This window comes from Carcharhinus amblyrhynchos, unplaced genomic scaffold (genome assembly GCF_965287045.1).
Source record: "Carcharhinus amblyrhynchos unplaced genomic scaffold, sCarAmb.v2.hapA scaffold_780, whole genome shotgun sequence".
In the NCBI taxonomy this organism is placed as follows: domain Eukaryota; kingdom Metazoa; phylum Chordata; class Chondrichthyes; order Carcharhiniformes; family Carcharhinidae; genus Carcharhinus; species Carcharhinus amblyrhynchos.
The window spans coordinates 41,549-69,509 of record NW_027650520.1 but is presented as its reverse complement, the minus strand read 5'-3'; the positions used below and the strand labels follow the sequence as shown (position 1 = coordinate 69,509).

At 53.2% G+C, this 27,961-nt stretch overlaps 1 protein-coding gene across 1 annotated transcript; it reads left to right on the top strand.

Annotated features, from left to right (window-relative positions):
* LOC145340107 (ribosomal protein S6 kinase alpha-5-like) lies at window positions 1–27,961 on the top strand. The gene is made up of 10 exons (XM_080184533.1): window positions 1–238; window positions 2,030–2,191; window positions 3,447–3,578; window positions 3,879–4,012; window positions 4,940–5,033; window positions 11,803–11,973; window positions 20,618–20,809; window positions 21,669–21,828; window positions 23,344–23,507; window positions 27,467–27,961. Exons 1-10 carry the CDS (start codon window positions 23–25, stop codon window positions 27,686–27,688), a joined length of 1,647 nt encoding a protein of 548 aa, XP_080040659.1. The 5' UTR covers window positions 1–22; the 3' UTR covers window positions 27,689–27,961.

Genomic DNA, 27,961 nt, shown 5'->3' with positions numbered 1-27,961 from the left:
AGGGAGCTTTACTCTGTATCTAATGCGTGCTTTGGGAGTGTTTGATGGGGAACTGTGCAGAGATCAGAGTGTTTGTTGTGTTAACAGGAGAATCTTACAAGCTGACCCTCCCCTTCCATCTGAGATCAGTCCAGCCGGGCGGGATCTGATTCAGAAATTCCTTATCAAGGACCCAAAGAAGAGGATCGGATCAGGACCCAAGGGAGCGTTGGAAATTAAACGCCATCCCTTCTTCCGGGTAAGGCTTTTGTCTCTCGCCGGCCTCTGACCCCTGACCCCATCCTGTTTCTGATTAACATAACACCTCAGGGGGCTGGGGGACGGAGGTGAGAGGGGGGCACGGAGTTCGGGTTAGAGGATGGGGGCCATTGAGATTACCTCGGAATTAGGAGCAGAATTAGGCCGTTCGGGCCATCAGGTCCACTCCGCCATGTCTGATGGTTTTCTCATCCCCATTCTCCCGCCTTTTCCCCATAACCCCTGATCCACTTATTGATCCAGTACCTATCTATCTCTGTCTCCAACACACTCAGTGACCCGGCCTTCTCTGTGGCAACGAATCCCACAGATTCACCCCGCCTCTGGCTGAAGAAATTCCTCCTCATCTCCGTTCTAAAGGGCTGTTTACTCTGAGGCTGTGCCCTCGGATCCCAGTCTCTCCGACTAATGGAGACGTCTTCCCCACGTTCAGGCCTTTCAGTATCCTGTAAGTTTCAGTAAGATTCCCCCCCCAACTCATCCTCCTAAACTCCAATCAGATCATGGCTGATCTCTCTCTGGTCTCAAATCCACCTGGTCCCTATCTCCCTTTAACCCATTTTTTAATCAGGAATATATCCATCTCCTTCTCGAAGCCATCTAATGATTCAGACTCCACTATACTATGGGGCAGCGAGTTCCACAAATTCACTCCTCCTCATTTCAGTTTTAAATCTACCGCCTCTTGTCCTATACTCTGTGACCTCTCGTTCTAGATTGCCCCACAAGGGAGGGAAACGTTTGGTCTACGTTTACTCTATCAGCCCCTTTTATATCCCTCGATCCGATCCCCTCTCATCCTTCTGAACTCCAGCGTGTACAAGCCCAAACTCTCCAACTTCTCCTCATTGATTGGTGGGGAGAGGATAAGTCTCCAAAGGCTGGGGCCTACACAGGAGAGGTCTGCATTTCTCTAGCGTCTCCTGCCACCTCCCAACAGCTGCACAGTCAATGAGATGTTGTTTTTCCAGAATGTTGGAAACGCAGCAGGCAATTTTTGCACAGCAAGATCCCACAGAAATCAATGATCCACGTGGGTCATTTCTTCATGATGTTGGTCAAGGGATAAAGAGGAAACCACGCCTCCCCCACCCTCTCGCTCCACAAGCCCATCTCCCCACTCCTTCCAATCCATCCCCACCACAGTTCTTCCTCTGTCACACAAACCAGCCTCCCATCCATTGACTCTGTCTACACTTCCCGCTGCCTCGGGAAAAGCAGCCGGCATAATCAAGGACCCCACACACCCCGGACATTCTCTCTTCCATCTTCTTCCATCGGGAAAAAGATACAAAAGCCTGAGGTCCCGTACCGACCGACTCAAGAACAGCTTCTTCCCTGCTGCTGTCAGACTTTTGAATGGACCTACTCTGCTAAGTTGATCTTTCTCTACACCCTCGCTGTGACTATAACACTACATTCTGCACTGTCTCCTTTCCTTCTCTCCGATATACTCCATGGGGGGGACACAGTGGTTAGCACTGCTGCCTCACAGCGCCAGGGACCCGGGTTTGATTCCCAGCTTTGGGTCACTGTCCGTATGGAGTTTGCACCTTCTCCCTGTGTCTGCATGGGTTTCTTCCATGTGCTCCAGTTTCCTCCCACAGTCCAAAAGATGTGCTGGTTAGGGTACATTGGCCGTGGTAAATTCTCTGGCACCCACACGGGTGCTGGAGTGTGGCGACTAGGTGATTTTCACAGTAACTTCATTGCAGTGTTAATGTAAGAGTTTCTTGTGACGCTGATAAGTAATCTTTTAAAATTCTTGCAGGGAATCAACTGGGAGGACCTGGTGGCCAAGAAGATTCCAGCACCCTTCAAACCCATCATCCGGAACGAGATGGATGTGGGAAACTTTGCTGAGGAATTTACTGAGATGGATCCCACCTATTCACCGGCCAGTCTGCCTCACAGCGGAGACAGGATATTCAAGGTCTGTCTGAGTTCCCCTGCACCGCCCCCCCCCACCAACCCGAAACCAGGGAGAAACAGGAGCAGGAGCCGGTCATCCAGCCCCTCAAATATGTTCCACATTCACTATGAATGACCTGATGATTTTAATTTGATTTATTATTGTCACGTGTATTAGGATACAGTGAAAAGTGTTGTTTCTTGTGCACCATTACAGACAAAGCATACCGTTCATAGAGAAGGAAAGGAGAGGGTGCAGAATGTAGTGTTACAGTCACAGCGAGGGTGTAGAGAAAGATCAACTTAATGTGAGGTAGGTCCATTCAAAAGTCTGACAGCAGCAGGGAAGAAGCTGTTCTTGAGTCGGTCGGTACGGGACCTCAGACTTTTGTCACTCTTTCCCAACAGAAGAAGGTGGAAGAGAGAATGTCCGGGGTGTGTGGGGTCCTTAATTATACTGGCTGCTTTTCCCCGAGGCAGCGGGAAGTGTAGACAGAGTCAGTGGATGGGAGGCTGGTTTGCATGATGGATTGGGCTACATTCACAACCCCACAACTGTTCCTTGTGGTCTTGGGCAGAGCAGGAGCCCATATCAGGACTGATACATCTGGAAAGGATGTTTTCTATGGTGCATCTGCAGAAGTTGGTACACTGAGGGAGAATTTAATACCTAACCAGCATGTCTTTCAGACTGTGGGGGGAAATCAGTGCCTGGAGGAAACCCACGCAGACACGGGGAGAATGTGCAGACTCCACACAGGCAGTGACCCAAGCCGGGAATCAAACCCAGGTCCCTGGTGCTGTGAGGCAATGGCATACTCTCTCTCTCTCTACATTTAAATTTTTTTATTCAACCGTGGGCCATGGGTGTCCCTGGCTGGGCCAGCATTTATTGCCCATCCCTAGTTGCCCCTTGGAGGGCAGTTGAGAGTCACCCACATTGCTGTGTCTCTGGAGTCACATGTAGGCCAGACCGGGGTAAGGACGGCAGATTTCCTTCCCTAAAGGGAACCAGATGGGTTTTTCCCACAATGGATCATCAGTAGATTCTTAATCCCAGATATTTTTTATTGAATTTAAATTCCACCATCTGCTGTGGCGGGATTCAACATTAGCTGGGTTTCTGGGTTAATAGTCCAGTGATAATACCACAAGGCCATCGCCTGCCCACAATAATGATAGGTGGGACAGGCCCCAGGAGCTAAATGGCCGTGCCTCAGGAGGGAGGGAAGGCTGCATGGAGAACTCTCTCTCACTCTGCGTTGCCCTCCCTGCAGGGTTACTCGTTCATTGCCCCCTCCGTTCTGTTTGATCACAATGCGGTGATGTCTGAAAACCTGGAGCTACACCTGAACGATGCTGTAGATGGCCCGGATAGCATGGCTGTCGCTCGGAGCGCCATGACCAAGGTAGGGATTGGCTTCTCTTTCCCCCTCCCCCACTCTCGCCCTCTGGGATCAGAAAGTATCCTGCTTTCAGGAAGTAGGCCGGGAATCCAGGATGGCTGCACCTCAGGATTGATCTTTGACCCCGCTCTCTTGACCCTTACTGCCAGGATGTTGGGCCAATTGGCAGCCAGGCATCCCCAAAGCGGGCACAGGGCCCAAACCAGGAGAGGACTAAGGGGCACGCGGAGGTGAAAACTGCGGCAGGGTCCATTCTCTCCTCACTCTCCGGGGCTGATTCCTTCTGTTCCTTCCGGCATTCAGGACTCGCCGTTCTTTCAACACTACGAGCTGGACATGAAGCAGCCCCCACTGGGAGTGGGAAGCTTCTCCGTCTGTAGGAAGTGCCGGAATAAGCAGAGTGGCCAGGAGTACGCCGTCAAGATCCTCAGCAAAAGGTAAGGAGCCTGGAAACTTCTCCTGCCTTGCTGTCCAAATCTCTCTGCCAACTACTCAATAAAACCCTCCCTATCTCTGTAACTTCCTACAACCCTCCGAGATCTCTGCGCTCCTCCAATTCCAGCCTCTCGAGCATCCCCCGATTCCCATCACTCCGCCATTGGCAGCCGTGCCCCCAGCTGCCTGGGGAGCCTAAGCTCTGGAATTCCCTCCCTAAACCCGTCCACCCCTCTGTTTGTCTTTCTCTCTCTCTCTGCGCTTCTCTCTCTTTCTCTCCCCCATGTTTTTCTCTCTCTCTCTCTCCGTCCTTCCCTCTCTCTCTGGCTCTCTCCCCATCTCTTTCTGAGTCTGTCTCTCCCTGTGTCTCTGTCTCCCTCTCCCCCCGACTCTCTCTTTCTCTCTCCCGACTCTCTCTCTCCCTGTCTCTCCCCATCTCTCTGTGTCTCCGCCTCCCTCCTTCCCTCCCTCTCTGCCTCCCTCCTTCCCCTCTCTCTGTCCCTCTCTCTCTCTCTTTTTCACTAACTTCATTGCAGTGTTAATGTAAGCCCACTTGTGACTTATCAATAAACTTTAAAGTTTACTTTTATCCTCTCCTTTCAGACAGTTGTTAAAAGCAGGCTGTCTGACCCTTTGCTGGCTGTAACTCAGTGTTCCAGAGTGTGGCTCTGGGTCACTGTCTCTGCTCCTACCAGGTGGGGTTTGGCTCTTGTAATATTTTATAGGCACTATATAAATGTTTTATACACAGGGAATATTAACCTCAGTACTGAGATGAGAGGGAACCTGTCAGTAAGGAACTGAATGTTGTCCAATGTTCGGCCTTTGTCTTTTGGCATTTTGCTGGGTCCCACAGTCTTTCCCCCCACCCCCACACCTCCCTCCGTGACCCCTCCAGGAACTGATTCCGTTTTCTGTCTGCCTTCCAGGATGGAAAGTCACATTCAGCGGGAGATGGGGGCATTGAAACTGTGCGAGGGACACCCCAACATTGTCAAACTCTATGAGGTTTACCACGACCAGGTGAGTATAAGCTGCATGTCCTTATCACGCAGGGCCTGTGTCCACAAACTGGACCCATGGGGTGAGGGGGGATGGGAACTGAATGTACTTATAGAGGTTTACAGCATGGAAACTTGTCCATGCCGCCCAGTTTTTAATCACTGAGTTAGTCCCAATTGCCCTCATTTGGCCCATATCCCTCTAGACCCATCCTATCCATGGAATTGTCTAAGCAATTTTGTACTCCCCTCTACTACTGCCTCTGGCAGCTTGTTCCAGACACTCACCACCCTCTGTGTGAAAAAGTGGCCTCGCTGGGCACTTTTATATCTCCCCCCCTCGCATTAAACCTGTGCCCTCTAGTTTTAGACTTCCCTACGTTTGGGAAAAGATGTTGACTATCTAGCTGGTCAGAGCCCCTCATTATTTTATAACATCTAAAAGTGTGGCACAGTGGGTTAGCACTGCTGTCTCACAGCGCCAAGGACCTGGATTCGATTCCCAGCTTGGGTCACTGTTTGTGTGAAGTTTGCTCTCCTCCCCGTGTCTGCGTGGGTTTCCTCCAGGTGCTCCAGTTTCCTCCCACAGTCCAAAAGACATAGAACATAGAACAGTACAGCACACTACTTCAGCCCTCAATACTGTACCGAGCTTTGTCCAAAACTAAGACCAAGCTATCCCACTCCCTATCATTCTGGAGTGCTCCATGTGCCTATCCAATAACCACTTGAAAGTTCCTAAAGTGTCCGACTCCACTATCACAGCAGGCAGTGCATTCCACACCCCAACCACTCTCTGAGTAAAGTCGTGCTGGTTAGGTGCTAAATTCTCCCTCAGTGTAACCCAAACAGGTGCTGGAGTGTGGCAACCAGGGGATTTTCACAGTCACTTCATTGCAGTGTTAATGTAAGCCTACTTGTGACAATAATAAATAAAATAATAAATAATAAAAATTGTACCCACCTCTACTACTGCCTCTGGCAGCTCGTTCCAGACACTCACCACCCTGTGTGTGAAAAAATTGCCCCTCTGGATCCTTTTATATCTCTCCCCTCTCACCTTAAACCTCTGCCCTCTAGTTTTAGACTCCCCTACCTTTGGGAAAAGATATTGATTATCTAGCTGATCTGTGCCCCTCATTATTTTATAGACCTCTATAAGATCACCCCTCAGCCTCCTACACTCCAGAGAGAAAAGTCCCAGTCTATCCAGCCTCTCCTTATAACTCAATCCATCAAGTCCCGGTAGCATCCTAGTAAATCCTTTCTGCACTCTTTCTAGTTTAATAATATCCTTTCTATAATAGGGTGACCAGAACTGTACACAGTATTCCAAGTGTGGCCATGAAATCATAGAATCCCTGCAGTGCAGAAAGAGGCCCTTCGGCCCATCAAGTCTGCACTGAACACAATCCCACCCAGGCCCTACCCCCATATCCCTACATATTATACCCACTAATCCCTCGAACCTACGCATCCCTGGACACTAAGGGGCAATTTCTTAGCACGGCCAATCAACCTAACCTACACATCTTTGGACTGTGGGAGGAAACCGGAGCACCCGGAGGAAACCCACGAAGACACGGAGAGAATGTGCAAACTCCACACAGACAGTGATCCAAGCCGGGAATCGAGCCCAGGACCCTGGGGCTGTGAAGCAGCAGTGCTAACCACTGTGCTACCGTGCCCCCGGGAATCGAGCCCAAGACCCTGGAGCTGTGAAGCAGCAGTGCTAACCGCTGTGCTACCGTGCCCCCGGGAATCGAGCCCAGGACCCTGGAGCTGTGAAGCAGCAGTGCTAACCGCTGTGCTACCGTGCCCCCGGGAATCGAGCCCAAGACCCTGGAGCTGTGAAGCAGCAGTGCTAACCGCTGTGTCACCGTGCCCCTGGGAATCGAGCCCAGGACCCTGGAGCTGTGAAGCAGCAGTGCTAACCACTGTGTCATAAGAACATAAGAACATAAGAAATAGGAGCAGGAGTAGGCCATCTAGCCCTTCGAGCCTGCCCCGCCATTCAATAAGATCATGGCTGATCTGTCGTGGCTCAGTTCCACTTTCCCGCCCTCTCCCCATAACCCTTAATCCCTTCTCTTATCAAAAACCCATCAACCCGCTTCTTAAAAATATTTAGCGAGGCAGCCTCCACCACTTCAACGGGCAGAGAATTCCAGAGATTCACCACCCTTTGAGTGAAGAAGTTCCTCCTCAACTCTGTTCTAAACCGCCTCCCCTTTATCTTGAGGCTGTGCCCCCTAGTCCTACTGTCTTTTTTGAGCGGGAAGAGTCTCTCCACCTCTATCCTATCCATCCCATTCATCATCTTATACGTCTCAATGAGATCTCCCCTCATTCTTCTAAACTCTAACGAGTACAAGCCTAGTTTATTCAGCCTCTCCTCATAGCTCAATCCCCTCAACTCCGGTATCAGCCTAGTAAACCTCCTCTGCACTCCCTCCAGGGCCAAAATATCCTTGCGCAGGTGCGGCGCCCAAAACTGCACACAGTACTCCAGCTGCGGCCTCACCAATGCCCTATACAGCTGCAGCAAGACCTCCCTACTTTTATATTCAATCCCCCTCGCTATGAAGGCCAGCATCCCATTCGCCTTCCTGACCACCTGCTGCACCTGCAAGCTGGGTTTTTGCGATTCATGCACAAGGACCCCGAGGTCCCTCTGCACCGTCGCCTGCTGCAGTTTTTCGCCACGTAAGTAATAGTCCTTCCTACCATTCTTCCTACCAAAGTGGACCACCTCACACTTGCCAACATTAAATTCCATTTGCCATTTCCTGGCCCATTCGCCCAGCCTATCTAGATCCTTCTGCAGACTCTCCACACCCTCCGCACAATTTGCCGTTCCCCCAATCTTGGTGTCATCAGCAAATTTCGACACCCTGCACTCGGTTCCCTCCTCCAGATCATCTATATAAATGGTAAATAGTGTCACCGTGCCCCCGGGAATCGAGCCCAAGACCCTGGAGCTGTGAAGCAGCAGTGCTAACCGCTGTGCTACCGTGCCCCCGGGAATCGAGCCCAGGGCCCTGGAGCTGTGAAGCAGCAGTGCTAACCGCTGTGCTACCGTGCTCCCGGGAATCGAGCCCAGGGCCCTGGGGCTGTGAGGCAGCAGTGCTAACCCACTGTGCTACCGTGCCCCCGGGAATCGAGCCCAAGACCCTGGAGCTGTGAAGCAGCAGTGCTAACCGCTGTGCTACCGTGCTCCCGGGAATCGAGCCCAGGGCCCTGGGGCTGTGAGGCAGCAGTGCTAACCCACTGTGCTACCGTGCCCCCGGGAATCGAGCCCAAGACCCTGGAGCTGTGAAGCAGCAGTGCTAACCCACTGTGTCACCGTGCCCCCGGGAATCGAACCCAGGACCCTGGAGCTGTGAAGCAGCAGTGCTAACCCACTGTGTCACTGTGCCCCCGGGAATCGAGCCCAGGACCCTGGAGCTGTGAAGCAGCAGTGCTAACCCACTGTGCTACCGTGCCCCCGGGAATCGAGCCCAGGACCCTGGAGCTGTGAAGCAGCAGTGCTAACCGCTGTGCTACCGTGCCCCCGGGAATCGAACCCAGGACCCTGGAGCTGTGAAGCAGCAGTGCTAACCCACTGTGTCACTGTGCCCCCGGGAATCGAGCCCAGGACCCTGGAGCTGTGAAGCAGCAGTGCTAACCCACTGTGCTACCGTGCCCCCGGGAATCGAGCCCAGGACCCTGGAGCTGTGAAGCAGCAGTGCTAACCCGCTGTGTCACCGTGCCGCCTGTTCCTGTAACCCCACATATTTACCCTGCGAATGCCCTGACACTAAAGGTTCATTTAGCATGGCCAATCAATGTAACCCACACACCTTTGGACTGTGGGAGGAAGCTGGAGCATCTGGAGGAAACCCACAAAGACATAGGACAGTGACCCAGGGCTGGTATTGAACCCAGGTGCCTGGCGGTCCAAGACAGCAGTGCGAACTACTGTGCCGCCGTGTCGCCCTTACTAATGTCTTGTACAACTTCAACGAGACGCCCCAAGTTCTGTATTCAATGTTCTGAGCAATGAAATGAAGCATGCGGAAGTGTATTCTATGTATATTGTATTTTGTCTATCTGTGACTGGGGTGGGCACAGTCAGAAGCCTAGCAACACCAGGTTAGAGTCCAACAGGTTTATTTGGAATCACGAGCTTTCTGAGCGCTGCCACTTCATCAGGTGAGTGGAGAGTTAGGTTTCACACACAGGGTATATATAAACACAGACACAACTGGAAGATAATGGTTGGAATGTGAGTCTTTACAGGTACAGACAGTGCGAGAGAGAGGGAGGGATAAGCACAGGTTAAAGATAGGGTGGAGGCAGAGAGATTCTTTCCACTTAGAAAGGAAACAAGGACTAGAGGGCACAGCCTCAAAATAAGGGTGGGGGGGTCGGTTTAAAACGGAGTTGAGGAGGAACTTCTTCTCAAAGAGTGGTGAATCTCTGGAATTCTCTGCCCGTTGAAGTGGTGGAGGCTGCCTCGTTGAATATATTTAAGTCACGGGTAGATAGGTTTCTGATAGACAGGGGAATTAACGGTTATGGGGAGAGAGCGGGAATGTGGAACTGAGCCACGACAGATCAGCCATGATCTTATTGAATGGCGGGGCAGGCTCGAAGGGCTAGATGGCCTACTCCTGCTCCTATTTCTTATGTTCTTAAAAGAGATGTGAATTGTCTCAAGCCTGGACAGTTAGTAGGATTTGTCACCAGACTCTTTAACCTGTGCTTATCCCTCTCCCTCGCACTGTCCGTACCTGTAAAGACTCACATTCCAACCATTATCTTCCAGTTGTGTCTGTGTTTATATATAACCTGTGTGTGAAACCTAACTCTCCACTCACCTGATGAAGGGGCAGCGCTCAGAAAGCTCGTGCTTCCAAATAAACCTGTTGGACTTGAACCTGGTGTTGCAGTTGGTATCGATGACGTGGTTGCAGGGACTGAGGGTAGGGTTGTAAGCTGTGAAGAGGATGTGAGGAGGCTGCAAAGGGACATCGATGGGTTAAGTTGAGTAGGCAGAAATCTGGAGCATAATGTGGACAAATGTGAAATTATCCATTTCGACAGGAAGAATAAAGAAGCATATTTTCTGAATGGTGACAAATTACAGAGCTCTGAGATTCAGAGGGATCTGGGCATCCTAGTGCATGAATCACAAAAGGCTGGTGTGCAGGTACAGCAAGTCAGCAGGAAAGCTAATAGAATTTTATCCTTTATTGGGAGAGGAATTGATTACAAAAGTCAGAGTTCATGCTTCAGTTATACAAGGGCATTGGTGAGACCACATCTGGAGTATTGTGTACAGGGCCATTGGTGAGACCACATCTGGAGTATTGTGTACAGGGCCATTGGTGAGACCACATCTGGGGTATTGTGTACAGGGGCATTAGGGAGACCACATCTGGGGTATTGTGTACAGGGGCATTAGGGAGACCACATCTGGGGTATTGTGTACAGGGGCATTAGGGAGACCACATCTGGGGTATTGTGTACAGGGGCATTAGGGAGACCACATCTGGAGTATTGTGTACAGGGGCATTAGGGAGACCACATCTGGGGTATTGTGTACAGGGGCATTAGGGAGACCACATCTGGGGTATTGTATACAGTGTTGGTCTCCTTTATTGAAGGAAAGATGTCAGCGTGTTGGGAGCTGTTCGGAGAAGGTTTCCCAGACTAACCCCAGGAATGTTTTCTGATGAGGAGAGGGCAGAGGAGCTTGGGTTTGTATCCACTGGAGTCCAGAAGAATGAAGAGACAACTTGATCAAAGCCTTTTTGATCATGAGTGGGGAGGGGGGATGGTCTGGACAGGGTAGGTGTGGAGAGGACGTTTCCTCCTGTGGGAGAATTTAGAACTTGGATTCACTGCTTGCGTATGTGTGTGCGCGTGCAGGGGGGGAGAGTGCGCGCGCGTGCGGGGGGGTGGAGACTGCGTGCGCGTGCGGGGGGGGGAGAGTGCGCGCGCGTGCGGGGGGGAGAGTGCGCACGCGTGCGGGGGGGAGAGTGCGCGCGCGTGCGGGGGGGAGAGTGCGCGCGCGTGCGGGGGGGAGAGTGCGCGCGCGTGCGGGGGGGGAGAGTGCGCGCGCGTGCGGGGGGGGAGAGTGCGCGCGCGTGCGGGGGGGGAGAGTGCGCGCGCGTGCGGGGGGGGAGAGTGCGCGCGCGTGCGGGGGGGGAGAGTGCGCGCGCGTGCGGGGGGGGAGAGTGCGCGCGCGTGCGGGGGGGGAGAGTGCGCGCGCGTGCGGGGGGGGAGAGTGCGCGCGCGTGCGGGGGGGGAGAGTGCGCGCGCGTGCTGGGGGGGAGAGTGCGCGCGCGTGCGGGGGGGGGAGAGTGCGCGCGCGTGCGGGGGGGGAGAGTGCGCGCGCGTGCGGGGGGGGGAGAGTGCGCGCGCGTGCGGGGGGGGAGAGTGCGCGCGCGTGCGGGGGGGGAGAGTGCGCGCGCGTGCGGGGGGGGAGAGTGCGCGCGCGTGCGGGGGGGGAGAGTGCGCGCGCGTGCGGGGGGGGAGAGTGCGCGCGCGTGCGGGGGGGGGAGAGTGCGCGCGCGTGCGGGGGGGGGAGAGTGCGCGCGCGTGCGGGGGGGGGAGAGTGCGCGCGCGTGCGGGGGGGGAGAGTGCGCGCGCGTGCGGGGGGGAGAGTGCGCGCGCGTGCGGGGGGGGGGGGGAGAGTGCGCGCGTGGGGGGGGGAGAGTGCGAGTATTATTGCCCTCTCTGCTGCTGCAGTTGCCTCCTGTTTGCCCCCATTTCTCACCTTGCATGTGTCTGCCCCTTCCTAGTTCCACACGTACCTGGTGATGGAGCTCCTGCAGGGGGGCGAGCTGCTGGAACGTATCCGGAGCCGGAAGCACTTCAGTGAGCTGGAGGCGAGTCGGATAATGAGGAGCCTGGTGTCCGGAGTTAGCCACATGCACGACACAGGTGTTGTTCACAGAGACCTGAAACCAGAGGTAGGATTACTCAGAACTTCACCTGAATCTCAGCGAGAACTGGGAACCCCGTCTGCTGGGGCCAGAGGTCACGGCGCCCTCGCCGGGGGGGCGGGGCGGGGTCAGGGGGGGTCGGGGGTTGGGGGAGGGGGGTCGGGGATGGGGGGGTGGGGGGGGGGGGGTGGGGTGGGGGGGGTGGGGGGGTGGGTGGGGTGGGGGGGTGGGGTGGGGGGGGTGGGGGGGGCCACAGGTCACGGCGCCTCCACTGTAAGGTCCATCGAAGATCGAACACACGTTAAACATCACAACTTGTCAATTCTATCTCTCTGCCTCCTTCAAAGTGAATTTGTCCCTGAAATCTCTTGCACCTTGCCAGTTGCTGCATTACTCTTGTTCTAAAGACAAGTTTAAATTTGAAGTTTATTTATTAGAGTCACAAGTAAGGCTTACATTAACACTGCAATGAAGTTGCTGTGAAAATCCCCTAGTTGCCACACTCCGGCGCCTGCTCAGTTACACTGAGGCAGAATTTAGCACCCTAACCAGCACGTCTTTCAGACTGTGGGAGAAAACCAGAGCATCCGGAGGAAACCCATGCAACACGGGGAGAACGTACAGCATCCACATAGACAGTGACCCAAGCCGGGAATCGAACCCGGGTCCCTGGCTCTGTGAGACAGCAGTGCTAACCCACTGTGTCACCGTGTCCCCGGGAATCGAACCCGGGTCCCTGGCTCTGTGAGACAGCAGTGTTAACCCACTGTGTCACCGTGCCCCCGGGAATCGAACCCGGGTCCCTGGCTCTGTGAGACAGCAGTGCTAACCCACTGTGTCACCGTGCCCCCGGGAATCGAACCCGGGTCCCTGGCGCTGTGAGACAGCAGTGCTAACCCAGTGTGTCACCGTGCCCCCGGGAATCGAACCCGGGTCCCTGGCTCTGTGAGACAGCAGTGTTAACCCACTGTGTCACCGTGCCCCCGGGAATCGAACCCGGGCCCCTGGTGCTGTGAGGCAGCAGTGTTAACCCACTGTGTCACCGTGTCCCCGGGAATCGAACCCGGGTCCCTGGCTCTGTGAGACAGCAGTGTTAACCCACTGTGTCACCGTGCCCCCGGGAATCGAACCCGGGCCCCTGGTGCTGTGAGACAGCAGTGTTAACCCACTGTGTCACCGTGCCCCCGGGAATCGAACCCGGGTCCCTGGCTCTGTGAGACAGCAGTGTTAACCCACTGTGTCACCGTGTCCCCGGGAATCGAACCCGGGTCCCTGGCTCTGTGAGACAGCAGTGTTAACCCACTGTGTCACCGTGCCCCCGGGAATCGAACCCGGGTCCCTGGCTCTGTGAGACAGCAGCGTTAACCCACTGTGTCACCCTGTAGTAAATGAAGGAAATGTAAGGCTATGGAGTAAGGGAGAGGGAGTACAACCTTTGTTTTATTCGTTCCAGGGATGCACACCTCATTGGCTAAGTCAGCATTTATTGCCCATCCCTAATTGCCCCTGAGAAGAGGCTGGCAAGCTGCCTTCTTGTGCTGTGATGTGGAGATACCGGCGTTGGACTGGGGTGGGCACAGTAAGAAGTGTCTCAACGCCAGGTTAAAATCCAACAGGTCCAATCAGAACCACAAGCTTAATCCCCCTCACACCCCCCACCCCCCACAACACCTCACCAAGGAATCCCTCTCCCTATAATCTGTTAAAGTGAGTGTGAAATGGTGCCATCTGTGCTTTGGAACTTTGAGTGATTAAATCAAAATAACACTCTCTAAAATCAACAAATAACACTTCAGTTGACTGGTTCACTGCTAGTTAGAGAAATAAACTATTAACAAATCAAATAAAACACTATCTTAATGAAAAGCTATTCCCATAAATACAATTCCCACTCACTAAAACAAAATGTAATTTTAGGCACTCTCAAAATTACAACCAAGTTTTGTGACTTCCTGAAGATTCTGGGCCTTCTCTGTTGATTCTTTGTTGTCTGGATGAGGCTTTGAGCTGTGACAGGTTCATCTCTGCCTTTTGTCCCACTGCCCTCTTCTTTTATACCCATGGTGACATATCAATACCTCCCACCCACAATAGTGTGGGTCCCAGGTTGTCAAAACCATCGGATTTAAATTTAATAGGTTCTTGATATCAAAGTGCCTAACTCAAGTTTGACTGGCTGAATTCAAATACACTCAGAAGCCTGCTGTCTTAGTAACACTGCTACTTGGCCTTTTGATATAAATGTTCCAATTTCATAATTGTATTTTTAACCTCCATGTTGTTTGTCCATCGCCATCGATGAGGACCTCGACACCATTAGTCATTTTGAGGTTGGTTGCAGACGTGACTGATCAGGGCCAATTCGGGCATGGAATGCCCTGACACATATTGGACAGACTTGTGTAGACACTGTAGTTGTTGCGCTGGTGGCTCTGGACTTGTGCAGCTCATGTTTAAGTTGTGCTTCAGCAATACACCTTGCTTCGTAAGCTTGACAGCCTCTGTGGATGAGGCAGCGCGAGGTAGGGCGCTTTTGTGCCAGCGTTTCCCAGGTGGTCGTGTCAATGTCAAGCGACTTCAAGGAGGTTTTGAGTGTGTCTTTGTAACGTTTCTTCTGCCCTCCATGCGAGCGTCTTCCAGCAGAGAGTTCCCCAAAAAGGAGCTGCTTGGGTATGCGCTCGTCTGACATACGGATGACATGACCTGCCCACCGGGTCTGCGCTCTCATCAGCAGTGTGTGGACTGATGGTAGACTTGTTCCACAGAGAACTTCAGTGTCTGGTGCTTTGTCTTGCCATCGGATGTGTAATATTCTGTGAAGACAAGCCATGTGGAAATAATTGAGCTGTCTTGCATACCTTCGATACACAGTCCACGTTTCACAGGTATACAGGAGGGTAGTGAGTACCACGGCGCTGTAGACCTTCAGTTTTGTTGCTGGGCTGATTCCTTGACGTTCCCATACAGTGGAGCGCAGTCTATCGAAAGCAGAACTTGCCTTTGCTATTCTGCAGTTAACTTCTGTATCAATAGTCACTGCTTGGGAGAGGGGGCTGCCAAGATAAGTGAACTGGTCCATTGCCGGTAGTTTCTGCCCTTTGATTGTGATTATGGGTTCTGTGTACGGTGCATGAGGAGCAGACTGGAGCATGGCTTCAGTCTTTTTAATGTTGATGGTGAGGCCGAAGTTGTCACAAGCCGTGGAAAATTTGTCCACACTGACTTGTATCTCTGGCTCTGAGCCAGTATACAGGGCGCAGTCATCGGCAAAGAGGAAATCTCTCAGAACAGTCTCTTTCACTTCGGTAACAGCTTGAAGTCTCCTCAGATTGAAACGCTTCCCATCCACTCTGTACTTGAGGCTAATTCCAGCAACACTGTTCTGGAAGGCATCATTCAGCATGGCAGGAAACATCATGCTGAACAGTGTGGGTGTGAGCACACAGCCCTGTTTGATGCCATTGGTGACTGGGAATGCCTCAGAGGATTCTCTGCCATCCAGTACTCTGGCCATCGTGGAACTGGTGTACCATCTGAATGAATTTGCGGGGGGCAGCCAAACTTTGACATGATCCTCCACAGGCCTTGTCGGCTGACAGTGCCAAAGGCTTTCGCGAGGTCAACAAAGGTTGTGTAGAGCTCGCGATTCTGCTCCTGACACTTCTCCTGAAGTTCGCGCACAGCAAAAATCATGTCAATAGTCCCACAACCTTTGCGGAAGCCACACTGTGACTCTGGAAGCAAGCCCAGCTCCAGATGAGTGACCAGACGATTTAGCAGGACTCTTGCGAGGGTTTTTCCTGTGATGGAGAGCAGCGAGATTCCTCGATGGTTGTCACATACTTGCCGATTGCCCTTCCTCTTGTCGAGGTGTACGATGGAAGCATCTTTAAGTTCCTGAGGAATGGATACTTGCTTCCAAAAGGGCTGGAACAACTCGGTGAGCTTCTCAATAAGTACAGGACCAGCAGCTTTATAGATCTCTGCAGGTATGGCATCTGCCCCTGGGGCTTTACCACTGGATAGCTGGCTGACAGCTTTCGTGACTTTGGCTACTATCGGTGGGTCATCCATGGTGCTGTTGATATCGAGCTGGGGAATCCTGTCTATTGCCTCATCGTGAATAGATGACGGTCGGTTGAGGATGGATTCAAAGTGTTCGGCCCATCTTCACAGGATCTGAGCCTTCTCTGTAATGAGAGTTGTACCATCTGTACTCAGGAGCGGGGGGGGACTCCCGACAGATTGAGGTCCGTAGAGTGTTGAGGGCTTCATAGAACCGTTTCAAGTCGTTTCTGTCATAAGAAATAAGAACATAAGAAATAGGAGCAGGAGTAGGCCATCTGGCCCTTCGAGCCTGCCCCGCCATTCAATAAGATCATGGCTGATCTGTCGTGGCTCAGTTCCACTTTCCCGCCCTCTCCCCATAACCCTTAATCCCCTCTCTTATCAAAAACCCATCAACCCGCTTCTTAAAAATATTTAGCGAGGCAGCCTCCACCACTTCAACGGGCAGAGAATTCCAGAGATTCACCACCCTTTGAGTGAAGAAGTTCCTCCTCAACTCCGTTCTAAACCGCCTCCCCTTTATCTTGAGGCTGTGCCCCCTAGTCCTACTGTCTTTTTTGAGCGGGAAGAGTCTTTCCACCTCTATCCTATCCATCCCATTCATCATCTTATACGTCTCAATGAGATCTCCCCTCATTCTTCTAAACTCTAACGAGTACAAGCCTAGTTTATTCAGCCTCTCCTCATAGCTCAACCCCCTCAACTCCGGTATCAGCCTAGTAAACCTCCTCTGCACTCCCTCCAGGGCCAAAATATCCTTGCGCAGGTGCGGCGCCCAAAACTGCACACAGTACTCCAGCTGCGGCCTCACCAATGCCCTATACAGCTGCAGCAAGACCTCCCTACTTTTATATTCAATCCCCCTCGCTATGAAGGCCAGCATCCCATTCGCCTTCCTGACCACCTGCTGCACTTGCAGGCTGGGTTTTTGCGACTCATGCACAAGGACCCCGAGGTCCCTCTGCACCGTCGCCTGCTGCAGTTTTTCGCCACGTAAGTAATAGTCCTTCCTACCATAATAGTCCATCCTACCTGTCAGCGTATCCCTGTATTTCATCTGCCTTGGCGCTCAGCCAGGCATCCTGTATTTTACACAGTTCATTCTAGACTGTCCTGCGAGCACTGGTAAAAGCATTTTTCTTGGCAGCTGAAGATGGGTCGTTCTGACAGGCCCGATGAAGACGGTGCTTTTCAACAATAGAGCCTGTATCTCCTCATCATTCTCATCGAACCAATCATGCTGCTTGTGGGTTGAGGGCCCGAGCATCTTCAGCGCAGATGTATGGATAGCATCCCTGAAGCGTTCCCAGTCATCCTCAGCGCTGCCTGCGAGGTGTAGGTCAGCAAGCTTGATTTCTAAGTCTTCAGCCAGTGCTGAAGCTATGCTGGGGTTCTTTAGCTTGGCCGCATTGATTCTTTTCATAACCTTGCTTCCTTGTGGTCGCCTCATGGGTCTGATGCGAAGCCTCATTTTGGAGACAATGAGCCTGTGATCTGTCCAGCAGTCAGCACCACACATGGCCCTGGTCACTCTGACATCCTGCCTGTCTTTTCTCCTGACAATGACATAGTCGATAAGATGCCAATGCTTAGAGTGGGGGCGCATCCAGGGGTAGGCAGACGGAAGGTTGTGTTGGTGATGAGGAGGTCGTGTGCTGCACAGGTCTTCATTAAGAGTAGGCCATTACTGTTAACACTTGCCCACTCCATGCCTCCCAATGAGTCCCTGCTAGATGCAGAGTCACCCCCTACTCTTGCATTGAAATTGCCAAGCAAGATCAGCTTGTCAGTACTGCTCACTGCTGATAGGGCATCTAGTTCTTCATAGAACTTGTCTTTCATCTCCTCCAGGTTGTTCACTGTGGGGGCGTAGGTGCTGATCAGGGTGGCTTGACTTCCGTTCTGTAGCGGAAGCTGTAATGTCATAAGCCGGTCATTCACACCCTTGAGTAGACTATCAAGTTTCCGAACAAGGTGAATGGTGAATCCTGATGGTGAATCCAACTCCAGCATCACGACGCTCATCGCTGCTGCGACCGCTCCAGAAAAAAGTGTATCCACCTCCCATTTCACTCAACTGACCTACGTTAGCAAGACGAGTTTCGCTCAGGGCTGCAATGTCAATGTTATATCTTGCAAGCTCTCTGGCAACTAAGGCTGTTCTTCTCTCTGCTCTGTCTGCTGTAGGGTTGTCCAAAAGCGTGCGCACGTTCCAAATGCCAATGGTGAGTGGTGACACCTTGTGTTTTATTTTGTTTGTTCGGCCGCGAGATGGGATCCCCACCAGCCGCGGTAAACTGGCCAGGGTGTAGTGAAGCAGGTAATGTTTAGGGCAGCTTTTCTAACCCCTTCCTCATTCTATGGAGGTGAGCAGTGCGTTCCTGCTCAGCTGCCCAGGTAGATGCTGAGTTTCACTGCTGCTTCAGTCAGCGGAAAACGACCATTAGACCTGAGCCGCCTGCGTGCAGGTCTGTGACTACAGCTCCCAGTGTATCCACACCTGCTGCTTCATCGCTCACCCATCGCCACAGGACTTCAAGGGTTGAACAGGACACTGATGATGATGGTGTCGAGAATAGTGCTTGATTTGGATTAAAGTGAGGGAGAGTTGCACAGCTTCAGCCTCACTCTCTCTTCCCAATTCCAATCTGGATCCAGTGGTAAGACAAGAGTCAGGCCAGCCGGAGGTGGGACTAGGTGCAGTGGATGACCAGGATGTCTCCTGTGTCCTGTCCTGCTCTTGGTGTTCCACGCCGCTTGCAGAGACCACCTTCTTGACCGTTGGACCTTCCATTGGTGTGGTCCACTCAATCCTCTGGACTCTGTCTTCACACGCTGGGATAGACATCTCCCTATCTCCCCGAGGGTCGAGACCCGTCAGCTACCCTCACCTGGTTTAGCCGGCTTGTCCAGGCTGTTGCCCGGGGTGTGGCCGCTGTCGCCTGCAAACGGCTACGGGGAGCTACAGGTGGGGAGGAAGGATGGACAAACCACCCTGAAAGGACACAACATGTTCCCCCACCAAAGGTATTGTCCCTCCCTGACCCCCCCCCATACACACCCAAGCAAATTTCACCTCCAAGCACACTTCTGCAACGTCCTTAAACATTCCCTTCTGCTTAGAAGCGATTGCTGGCTGGCAGGCAGCTAGCGCGTGCTTGCTTGGGCACAGCAAGATCCCACAGAAAGGCAGGGCCGATCTGAGCCCTCCACCGCCTGTGGTGCAGCCACGCAGGAAAAGCTGATCCTGCCTTGAGAGGGTGGATGGCAGTCAGTTCCTTGCCTGGCCTCAGAGCAGTGGGAGGGAGGCGGTGGCGCAGTGCTATTGTCACTGGATTGCTGATCCAGAGACCCAGGTTCGAATCCCACCATGGGCAAGATGGTGGAATTTAAATTCAATTGACAGAGATCTGTATTTGTGAAGGCAGTTTCGGTCATGGGGTAACAGTATTCATTCATTGTCGGAAGAAAAAAACTCCATCCGGGTCCACTAATGTGCCGTAGGGAAGGAAACCTGCTGTCCTTATGTGCTCTGGCCTACATGTGACTCCAGATCTCCCCACCCCACAACGCACACACACTCACACATATATAGCAATGTGGTTGGGTCTTGGAAATTAGATATAACTCTTGGGGCTAAAGGGATCGAGGGATATGGGGGGAAAGAGGGAATCAGGATATTGAATTCAGTGATCAGCCATGATCAAAATAAATAGTGGAGCAGGCTGGAGGGGCCAAATGGCCTCCTCCTGCTTCTAGTTTTGAGGTTTTAACCACCCCCCCACCTCCCCATTCCTTCCCCCAGAAATGGTCCAGTGAGACATTCAGTTCAAGGGTAGTCGGAGATGCCACGAGCAAATAGCTGGGGGGGGGGGCATTATACCCCGGGAGATGAGGGTAAAACTGCTAAGCCTCGCACTCCAAACCTCCCATCCTGTGGCAGTTGCAACGGTGTGGGATCAGGTAACGCCTGTCGCAGTCGACCAGCCGGCTTGCACAGGGGGACAATGGGCACTCGGCAGCTGATATCGGGAGTGGCGGGGAGGAATGAGATGTGAGTGGGTGGGGGTTATTATGGGTGGCATGGTGGCACAGTGGGTTAGCACTGCTGCCCCACAGCTCCAAGGACCCAGGTTCAATTCCCGGCTTGGGTCACTGTCTGTGTGGAGTTTGTACGTTCTCCCCGTGTCTGCATGGGTTTCTTCCAGGTGCTCCGATTTCCTCCCACAGTCCGAAAGATGTGCAGGTTAGGGTGGATTGGCCGTGCTAAATTGCCTCTTTAGTGTCAGGGGGACTAGCTAGGGTAAATGCATGGGATTAGGGGGTAGGGCCTAGGTCAGATTGTTGTCAGTGCAGATGCAAGGCCTCCTTGTGCACTGTAGGATTCTTTGATGGAGAGGTTTCCGAGAAGAGCTGTGCAACCAGCTGAGATAAAGGAGAGTCAGGTCACTGAGGGAGGTGAGGGGAGGGTGGGGTTGTTATCGATTCCCCCTCATTGAGGGGTGTGTAGCGAGAAGGAGGACAGCAATGCCCGCTTGCCTGGCTGGGGTCTGCCCCCGAGGGGTATCCCACCCTCACATGTTCTCCTGTTCTTCTGTCGCAGAACCTACTCTTCGCTGATGAGAGGGAGGGGGCTCCCATCAAGATCATCGATTTTGGATTTGCCCGCATCAAACTGCCCAACAGCCAGCCCCTGCAGACACCCTGCTTCACACTGGAGTACGCAGCTCCTGAACTCCTCAAAGACCAGGGTTACGATGAATCCTGCGACCTCTGGAGCCTGGGAGTCATCCTGGTAAGCTTGACCTTTCACCTTGTCAATTGATGGGGGGGACAGTGTAGAGGGAGCTTTACCCTGTATCTAACCCCGTGCTGTACCTGTCCTGGGAGTGTTGATGGGGACAGTGTAAAGGGAGCTTTACTCTGTATCTAACCCCGTGCTGTACCTGTCCTGGGAGTGTTGATGGGGACAGTGTAGAGGGAGCTTTACCCTGTATCTAACCCCGTGCTGTACCTGTCCTGGGAGTGTTGATGGGGACAGTGTAAAGGGAGCTTTACTCTGTATCTAACCCCGTGCTGTACCTGTCCTGGGAGTGTTGATGGGGACAGTGTAAAGGGAGCTTTACTCTGTATCTAACCCCGTGCTGTACCTGTCCTGGGAGTGTTGATGGGGACAGTGTAAAGGGAGCTTTACTCTGTATCTAACCCCGTGCTGTACCTGTCCTGGGAGTGTTTGATGGGGGGACAGTGTAGAGGGAGCTTTACTCTGTATCTAACCCCATGCTGTACCTGTCCTGGGAGTGTTTGATGGGGGGACAGTGTAGAGGGAGCTTTACTCTGTATCTAACCCCGTGCTGTACCTGTCCTGGGAGTGTTTGATGGGGGGGAACAGTGTAGAGGGAGCTTTACTCTGTATCTAACCCCGTGCTGTACCTGTCCTGGGAGTGTTTGATGGGGGACAGTGTAGAGGGAGCTTTACTCTGTATCTAACCCCGTGCTGTACCTGTCCTGGGAGTGTTTGATGGGGGGGGAACAGTGTAGAGGGAGCTTTACTCTGTATCTAACCCTGTGCTGTACCTGTCCTGGGAGTGTTTGATGGGGGGGGAATGTGTAGAGGAGTTTTAGTGACCTTTCACCCCCTCTCTCCTCTGCAGTACACCATGCTTTCCGGACATGTCCCTTTCCAGAGCTCCTGCAAGGGCATATCATCCTCCAACGCTGCTGAGATCATGAGGAAGATCAAAGGCGGAGAGTTCTCCTTCACAGGAGAAGCTTGGAAACATGTCTCTGAGGGAGCCAAAGATATTGTGCGAGGTATGGGGAGGGCGAGTGGGGGGAATATGGGGGGTCAAGTGCAAAGCTTGATGGCAACTCAGTCATGCATCACCCATTTCCCCGCTGTAAAATACAGCAGTTACACAGTGATCCTTACCCTGAATAAACAGTGACTCTGTACAGTTACACAGTGACCCTTACCCTGCTGAATAAACAGTGACTCTGTACAGTTACACAGTGATCCTTACCCTGCTGAATAAACAGTGACTCTGTACAGTTACACAGTGATCCTTACCCTGCTGAATAAACAGGGACTCTGTACAGTTACACAGTGATCCTTACCCTGCTGAATAAACAGTGACTCTGTACAGTTACACAGTGATCCTTACCCTGCTGAATAAACAGTGACTCTGTACAGTTACACAGTGATCCTTACCCTGCTGAATAAACAGTGACTCTGTAGAGTTACACAGTGAGTAATCCTTACCCTGCTGAATAAACAGTGACTCTGTACAGTTACACAGTGAGTGATCCTTACCCTGCTGAATAAACAGTGATTCTGTACAGTTACACAGTGAGTGATCCTTACCCTGCTGAATAAACAGTGACTCTGTACAGTTACACAGTGAGTGATCCTTACCCTGCTGAATAAACAGTGACTCTGTACAGTTACACAGTGAGTGATCCTTACCCTGCTGAATAAACAGTGACTCTGTACAGTTACACAGTGAGTGATCCTTACCCTGCTGAATAAACAGTGACTCTGTACAGTTACACAGTGAGTGATCCTTACCCTGCTGAATAAACAGTGACTCTGTACAGTTACACAGTGAGTGATCCTTACCCTGCTGAATAAACAGTGACTCTGTACAGTTACACAGTGAGTGACCCTTACCCTGCTGAATAAACAGTGACTCTGTACAGTTACACAGTGAGCGATCCTTACCCTGCTGAATAAACAGTGACTCTGTAGAGTTACACAGTGAGTGATCCTTACCCTGCTGAATAAACAGTGACTCTGTACAGTTACACAGTGAGTGATCCTTACCCTGCTGAATAAACAGTGACTCTGTAGAGTTACACAGTGAGTGATCCTTACCCTGCTGAATAAACAGTGACTGTGTACAGTTACACAGTGAGTGATCCTTACCCTGCTGAATAAACAGTGACTGTGTACAGTTACACAGTGAGTGATCCTTACCCTGCTGAATAAACAGTGACTCTGTACAGTTACACAGTGAGTGATCCTTACCCTGCTGAATAAACAGTGACTCTGTACAGTTACACAGTGAGCGATCTTTACCCTGCTGAATAAACAGTGACTCTGTACAGTTACACAGTGATCGATCCTTACCCTGCTGAATAAACAGTGACTCTGTACAGTTACACAGTGAGTGATCCTTACCCTGCTGAATAAACAGTGACTGTGTACAGTTACACAGTGAGTGACCCTTACCCTGAATAAACAGTGACTCTGTACAGTTACACAGTGAGTGATTAATCCTTACCCTGCTGAATAAACAGTGACTCCCCTCACTCTCTGCTTTATTCCAGGATTACTGACGGTTGATCCCTCGAAGAGGTTGAAGATGTCTGATTTGCGTCGCAATGACTGGCTGCAGAATGGCTGCCAGCTCCCCTCAGCCTCACTGATGACCCCTGACATCTTGGACTCTGCAGGAACCACAGTCAATACTTATTTCAAGGCTACCTTTATGGTGCGAATGGGAATCAGCGCTGGGAATGGGGCAAAGAATCTATCCAGGAGAATGTCTTCCCCCTCTGTCTCTGTCTTTCTGTCTGTCTCTCTTTCTGTCTCTCTCTGTCTCTCTCTCTCTCTCTCTCTATGTCTCTCTCTCTCTGTCTCTCTCTCTGGCAATCTTCCTCTTTCTCTCTTGCTCATTCTGTCTATCCCTGTATTCCTCTATCTCACCATTACTCTTGTCTCTACTTCCATTTATGTGTCACTGTCTTTTTCTCCCTGTCTCTCTCTGTCTCACTCTCTGATTCACTCTGTTTCACTCTGTCTTTCTCTCTCCATGTCCTCTGACTATCCCTCTCTCTCTCCCCCTCTCTCCATGTCTCTATATCTCTCTCTGATTCTTGTCTCTTTCTTTCTCTGTGTGTGTTCTTTCTTTGTTGCTCTCTCTCTCTCTCTCTCTCTGACACTCCCTGTGGCCTCTCTGGCTGTCTCTCTCTCTCTATCTGTTTCTCTCAATCTGTCTATCTTGGTCTCTCTCTCTGTCTCTCTCTGTCTCTCTCTGTCTCTGTCTGTCTCTGTCTGTCTCTGTCTCTCTCTCTCTCTGTCTCTCTCTCTGTCTCTCTCTCTGTCTCTCTCTGTCTCTCTCTCTGTCTCTCTGTCCCTCTGTCTCTGTCCCTCTCTCTCTCTCCCTCTCTCTCTGTCTCTCTCTCTGTCACTCTCTCTCTCTCTGTCACTCTCTCTCTCTCTGTCACTCTCTCTCTCTGTCACTCTCTCTGTCTCTCTCTCTCTCTCTGTCACTCTCTCTCTCTCTGTCACTCTCTCTCTCTCTGTCTCTCTCTCTCTCTGGCACTCTCTCTTCTGCCTCTTTCTCTCTCTCTCATTTTCTGTGCATTCTCTGTCTCTGATCCTTCTCTGTCTCTCTCTCTTTCTGCCCCACCCTATCTCTCTGAGAGACGTTGGGTTGATGGTGGGAAGGTTACAGACAGTGAGCACTGAGGATGGGGAGAGGCTGTTTGTGGGGGTGGGGTCAGTGGCTGTGGAGGCACTGGTCAGTGTGATAATCCCACTCACTCTCTGTCTTTCTCCCTCTCTCCATCTCGCTCCCTCTCTGTCCCCTCCCTCTCTCCCTTTTTCTCTCCCCTTCCATCCCTCTCTCTTTCTCTCCCTCTCTCTCTCTCTGTCTCCCTCTCTGTCTCTGTCCCCCCTCCCTCTCTCTCTCTCTGTCTCCCCCTCCCTGTCTCTGTCCCCCCCTCTCTCTCTCTGTCTCCCCCTCCCTCTCTGTCTGTCCCCCCCCCCTCTCTGTCTCCCCCTCCCTCTCTCTGTCTGTCTCCCCCCCTCCCTCTCTCTGTCTCTGTCCCCCCCTCCCTCTCTCTCTCTCTGTCTCCCCCTCCCTCTCTGTCTCTGTCCCCCCCTCCCTCTCTCTCTCTGTCTCTCCCTCTCCTCTCTCTCTCTGTCTCCCCCTCCCTCTCTCTCTCTGTCTCCCCCTCCCTCTCTCTCTCTGTCTCCCCCTCCCTCTCTCTCTCTGTCTCCCCCTCCCTCTCTCTCTCTGTCTCCCCCTCCCTCTCTCTCTCTGTCTCCCCCTCCCTCTCTCTCTCTCTGTCTCCCCCTCGCTCTCTGTCTCTGTCTCCCCCTCCCTCTCTCTCTCTGTCTCCCCCTCCCTCTCTCTCTCTGTCTCCCCCACCCTCTCTCTCTCTGTCTCCCCCACCCTCTCTCTCTCTGTCTCCCCCTCCCTCTCTCTCTCTGTCTCCCCCTCCCTCTCTCTTTCTGTCTCCCCCTCCCTCTCTCTCTCTGTCTCCCCCTCCCTCTCTCTCTCTGTCTCCCCCTCCCTCTCTCTCTCTGTCTCCCCCTCCCTCTCTCTCTCTGTCTCCCCCTCCCTCTCTCTCTCTGTCTCCCCCTCCCTCTCTGTCTGTCTCCCCCTCCCTCTCTCTCTCTGTCCCTGTCTCTCTCTGTGTCTGTCTCCCCGCCCCCCCCATCTCCCCCCCTCTCTCTCCCTCTCTCTTCCTCTCTGTCTCCCCCTCTCTCTGTCTCCCCCTCTCTCTCTCTCCCTCTCTCTTTCTCTCTCTCTCTCCCCCCGTCTCTCTGTCTCTGTCCCCCCCCTCCCTCTCTCTCTCTCTGTCTCTCCCTCTCCTCTCTCTCTCTGTCTCCCCCTCCCTCTCTCTCTCTGTCTCCCCCTCCCTCTCTCTCTCTGTCTCCCCCTCCCTCTCTCTCTCTCTGTCTCCCCCTCGCTCTCTGTCTCTGTCTCCCCCTCCCTCTCTCTCTCTGTCTCCCCCTCCCTCTCTCTCTCTGTCTCCCCCACCCTCTCTCTGTCTCCCCCACCCTCTCTCTCTCTGTCTCCCCCTCCCTCTCTCTCTCTGTCTCCCCCTCCCTCTCTCTTTCTGTCTCCCCCTCCCTCTCTCTCTCTGTCTCCCCCTCCCTCTCTCTCTCTGTCTCCCCCTCCCTCTCTCTCTCTGTCTCCCCCTCCCTCTCTCTCTCTGTCTCCCCCTCCCTCTCTCTCTCTGTCTCCCCCTCCCTCTCTCTCTCTGTCTCCCCCTCCCTCTCTGTCTGTCTCCCCCTCCCTCTCTCTCTCTGTCCCTGTCTCTCTCTGTGTCTGTCTCCCCGCCCCCCCCATCTCCCCCCCCTCTCTCTCCCTCTCTCTTCCTCTCTGTCTCCCCCTCTCTCTGTCTCCCCCTCTCTCTCTCTCCCTCTCTCTTTCTCTCTCTCTCTCCCCCCGTCTCTCTGTCTCTGTCCCCCCCTCCCTCTCTCTCTCTCTGTCTCTCCCTCTCCTGTCTCTGTCCCCCCCCTCCCTCTCTCTCTCTCTGTCCCCCCCTCCCTCTCTCTCTCTGTCTCTCCCTCTCCTCTCTGTCTCTGTCTCCCCCTCTCTCTCTCTCTCTGTCTCCCCCTGTCTCTCTCTCTGTCTCCCCCTGTCTCTCTCTCTGTCTCCCCCTGTCTCTCTCTCTGTCTCCCCCTGTCTCTCTCTCTGTCTCCCCCTGTCTCTCTCTCTGTCTCCCCCTGTCTCTCTCTCTGTCTCCCCCTGTCTCTCTCTCTCTGTCTCCCCCTGTCTCTCTCTCTGTCTCCCCCTGTCTCTCTCTCTCTGTCTCCCCCTGTCTCTCTCTCTGTCTCCCCCTGTCTCTCTCTCTGTCTCCCCCTGTCTCTCTCTCTGTCTCCCCCTGTCTCTCTCTCTGTCTCCCCCTGTCTCTCTCTCTGTCTCTGTCTCCCCCTGTCTCTCTCTCTGTCTCTGTCTCCCCCTGTCTCTCTCTCTCTGTCTCCCCCTGTCTCTCTCTCTGTCTCCCCCTGTCTCTCTCTCTGTCTCCCCCTGTCTCTCTCTCTGTCTCCCCCTGTCTCTCTCTCTGTCTCCCCCTGTCTCTCTCTCTGTCTCCCCCTGTCTCTCTCTCTGTCTCCCCCTGTCTCTCTCTCTGTCTCCCCCTGCCTCTCTCTCTGTCTCCCCCTGCCTCTCTCTCTGTCTCCCCCTGTCTCTCTCTCTGTCTCCCCCTGCCTCTCTCTCTGTCTCCCCCTGCCTCTCTCTCTCTCTCTGTCTCCCCCTGTCTCTCTCTCTGTCTCCCCCTGTCTCTCTCTCTGTCTCCCCCTGTCTCTCTCTCTCTCTCTGTCTCCCCCTCCCTCTCTCTCTCTCTGTCTCTCCCTCTCCTCTCTGTCTCTGTCTCCCCCTGTCTCCCTCTCTCTCTCTGTCTCCCCCTGCCTCTCTCTCTGTCTCCCCCTGTCTCCCTCTCTCTCTCTGTCTCCCCCTGTCTCCCTCTCTCTCTCTGTCTCCCCCTGCCTCTCTCTCTCTCTGTCTCCCCCTCTGAGAATTATTATGGGGGAAGAAAGTGGGAGGCAGAGTGAGAGACAGACAGCGAGCGCTGGAGGTGATGTGTGGGGGTAAAGCTGTGGGGATGGGGTTGCGTTGGTGAGGATGACTGTGGTGAACTAATCGATCCCACTATCTCTCTCTCTCTCCCCTTCCCTCCCTCCCTCGCCCCCACCCTCTCCCTCTCTCCGCAGGCGTTTAATCAGTGTAAGAGAGAGGGCTTCCTACTGAAGAGTGTTGACAATGCCCCACTGGCCAAACGCAGGAAGCTGAAGATGAGTACGGGGGTGGAGACTCGGAGTTCCAGCGACAGCTCTGCCTCCTCCTCCTCCTCAGGAGCTGCCCCCCGGAGCAAGGGGGCACCCACCCGTGCCCCCAAACACAAGAAGCCGGAGGCTGTCTCTCAGCTCTCCTAGAGGGAGAAACTGTGGGGAGGTGGGGGGGCAAGCGACGCAGCATGCAGCCAACTGCCCTCCCCCCTCGCTCTCCACTCCGAACCTCTCCCCCCCGCCCCACCACGTGACCCAAGGAGGTGGACATTTGTGGGAGCCTCACCATCCTCGTAATTTCAGGATCCTGCTACAGGGCTTGTGTTCCGCAAGGTCCCTTCACTGTGGAACTGAACCGATGGGATCTTTCTCTGCACTGTGTGTGTGTGTGTGTGTGTGTGTGTGTGTGTGTGGGGGGGG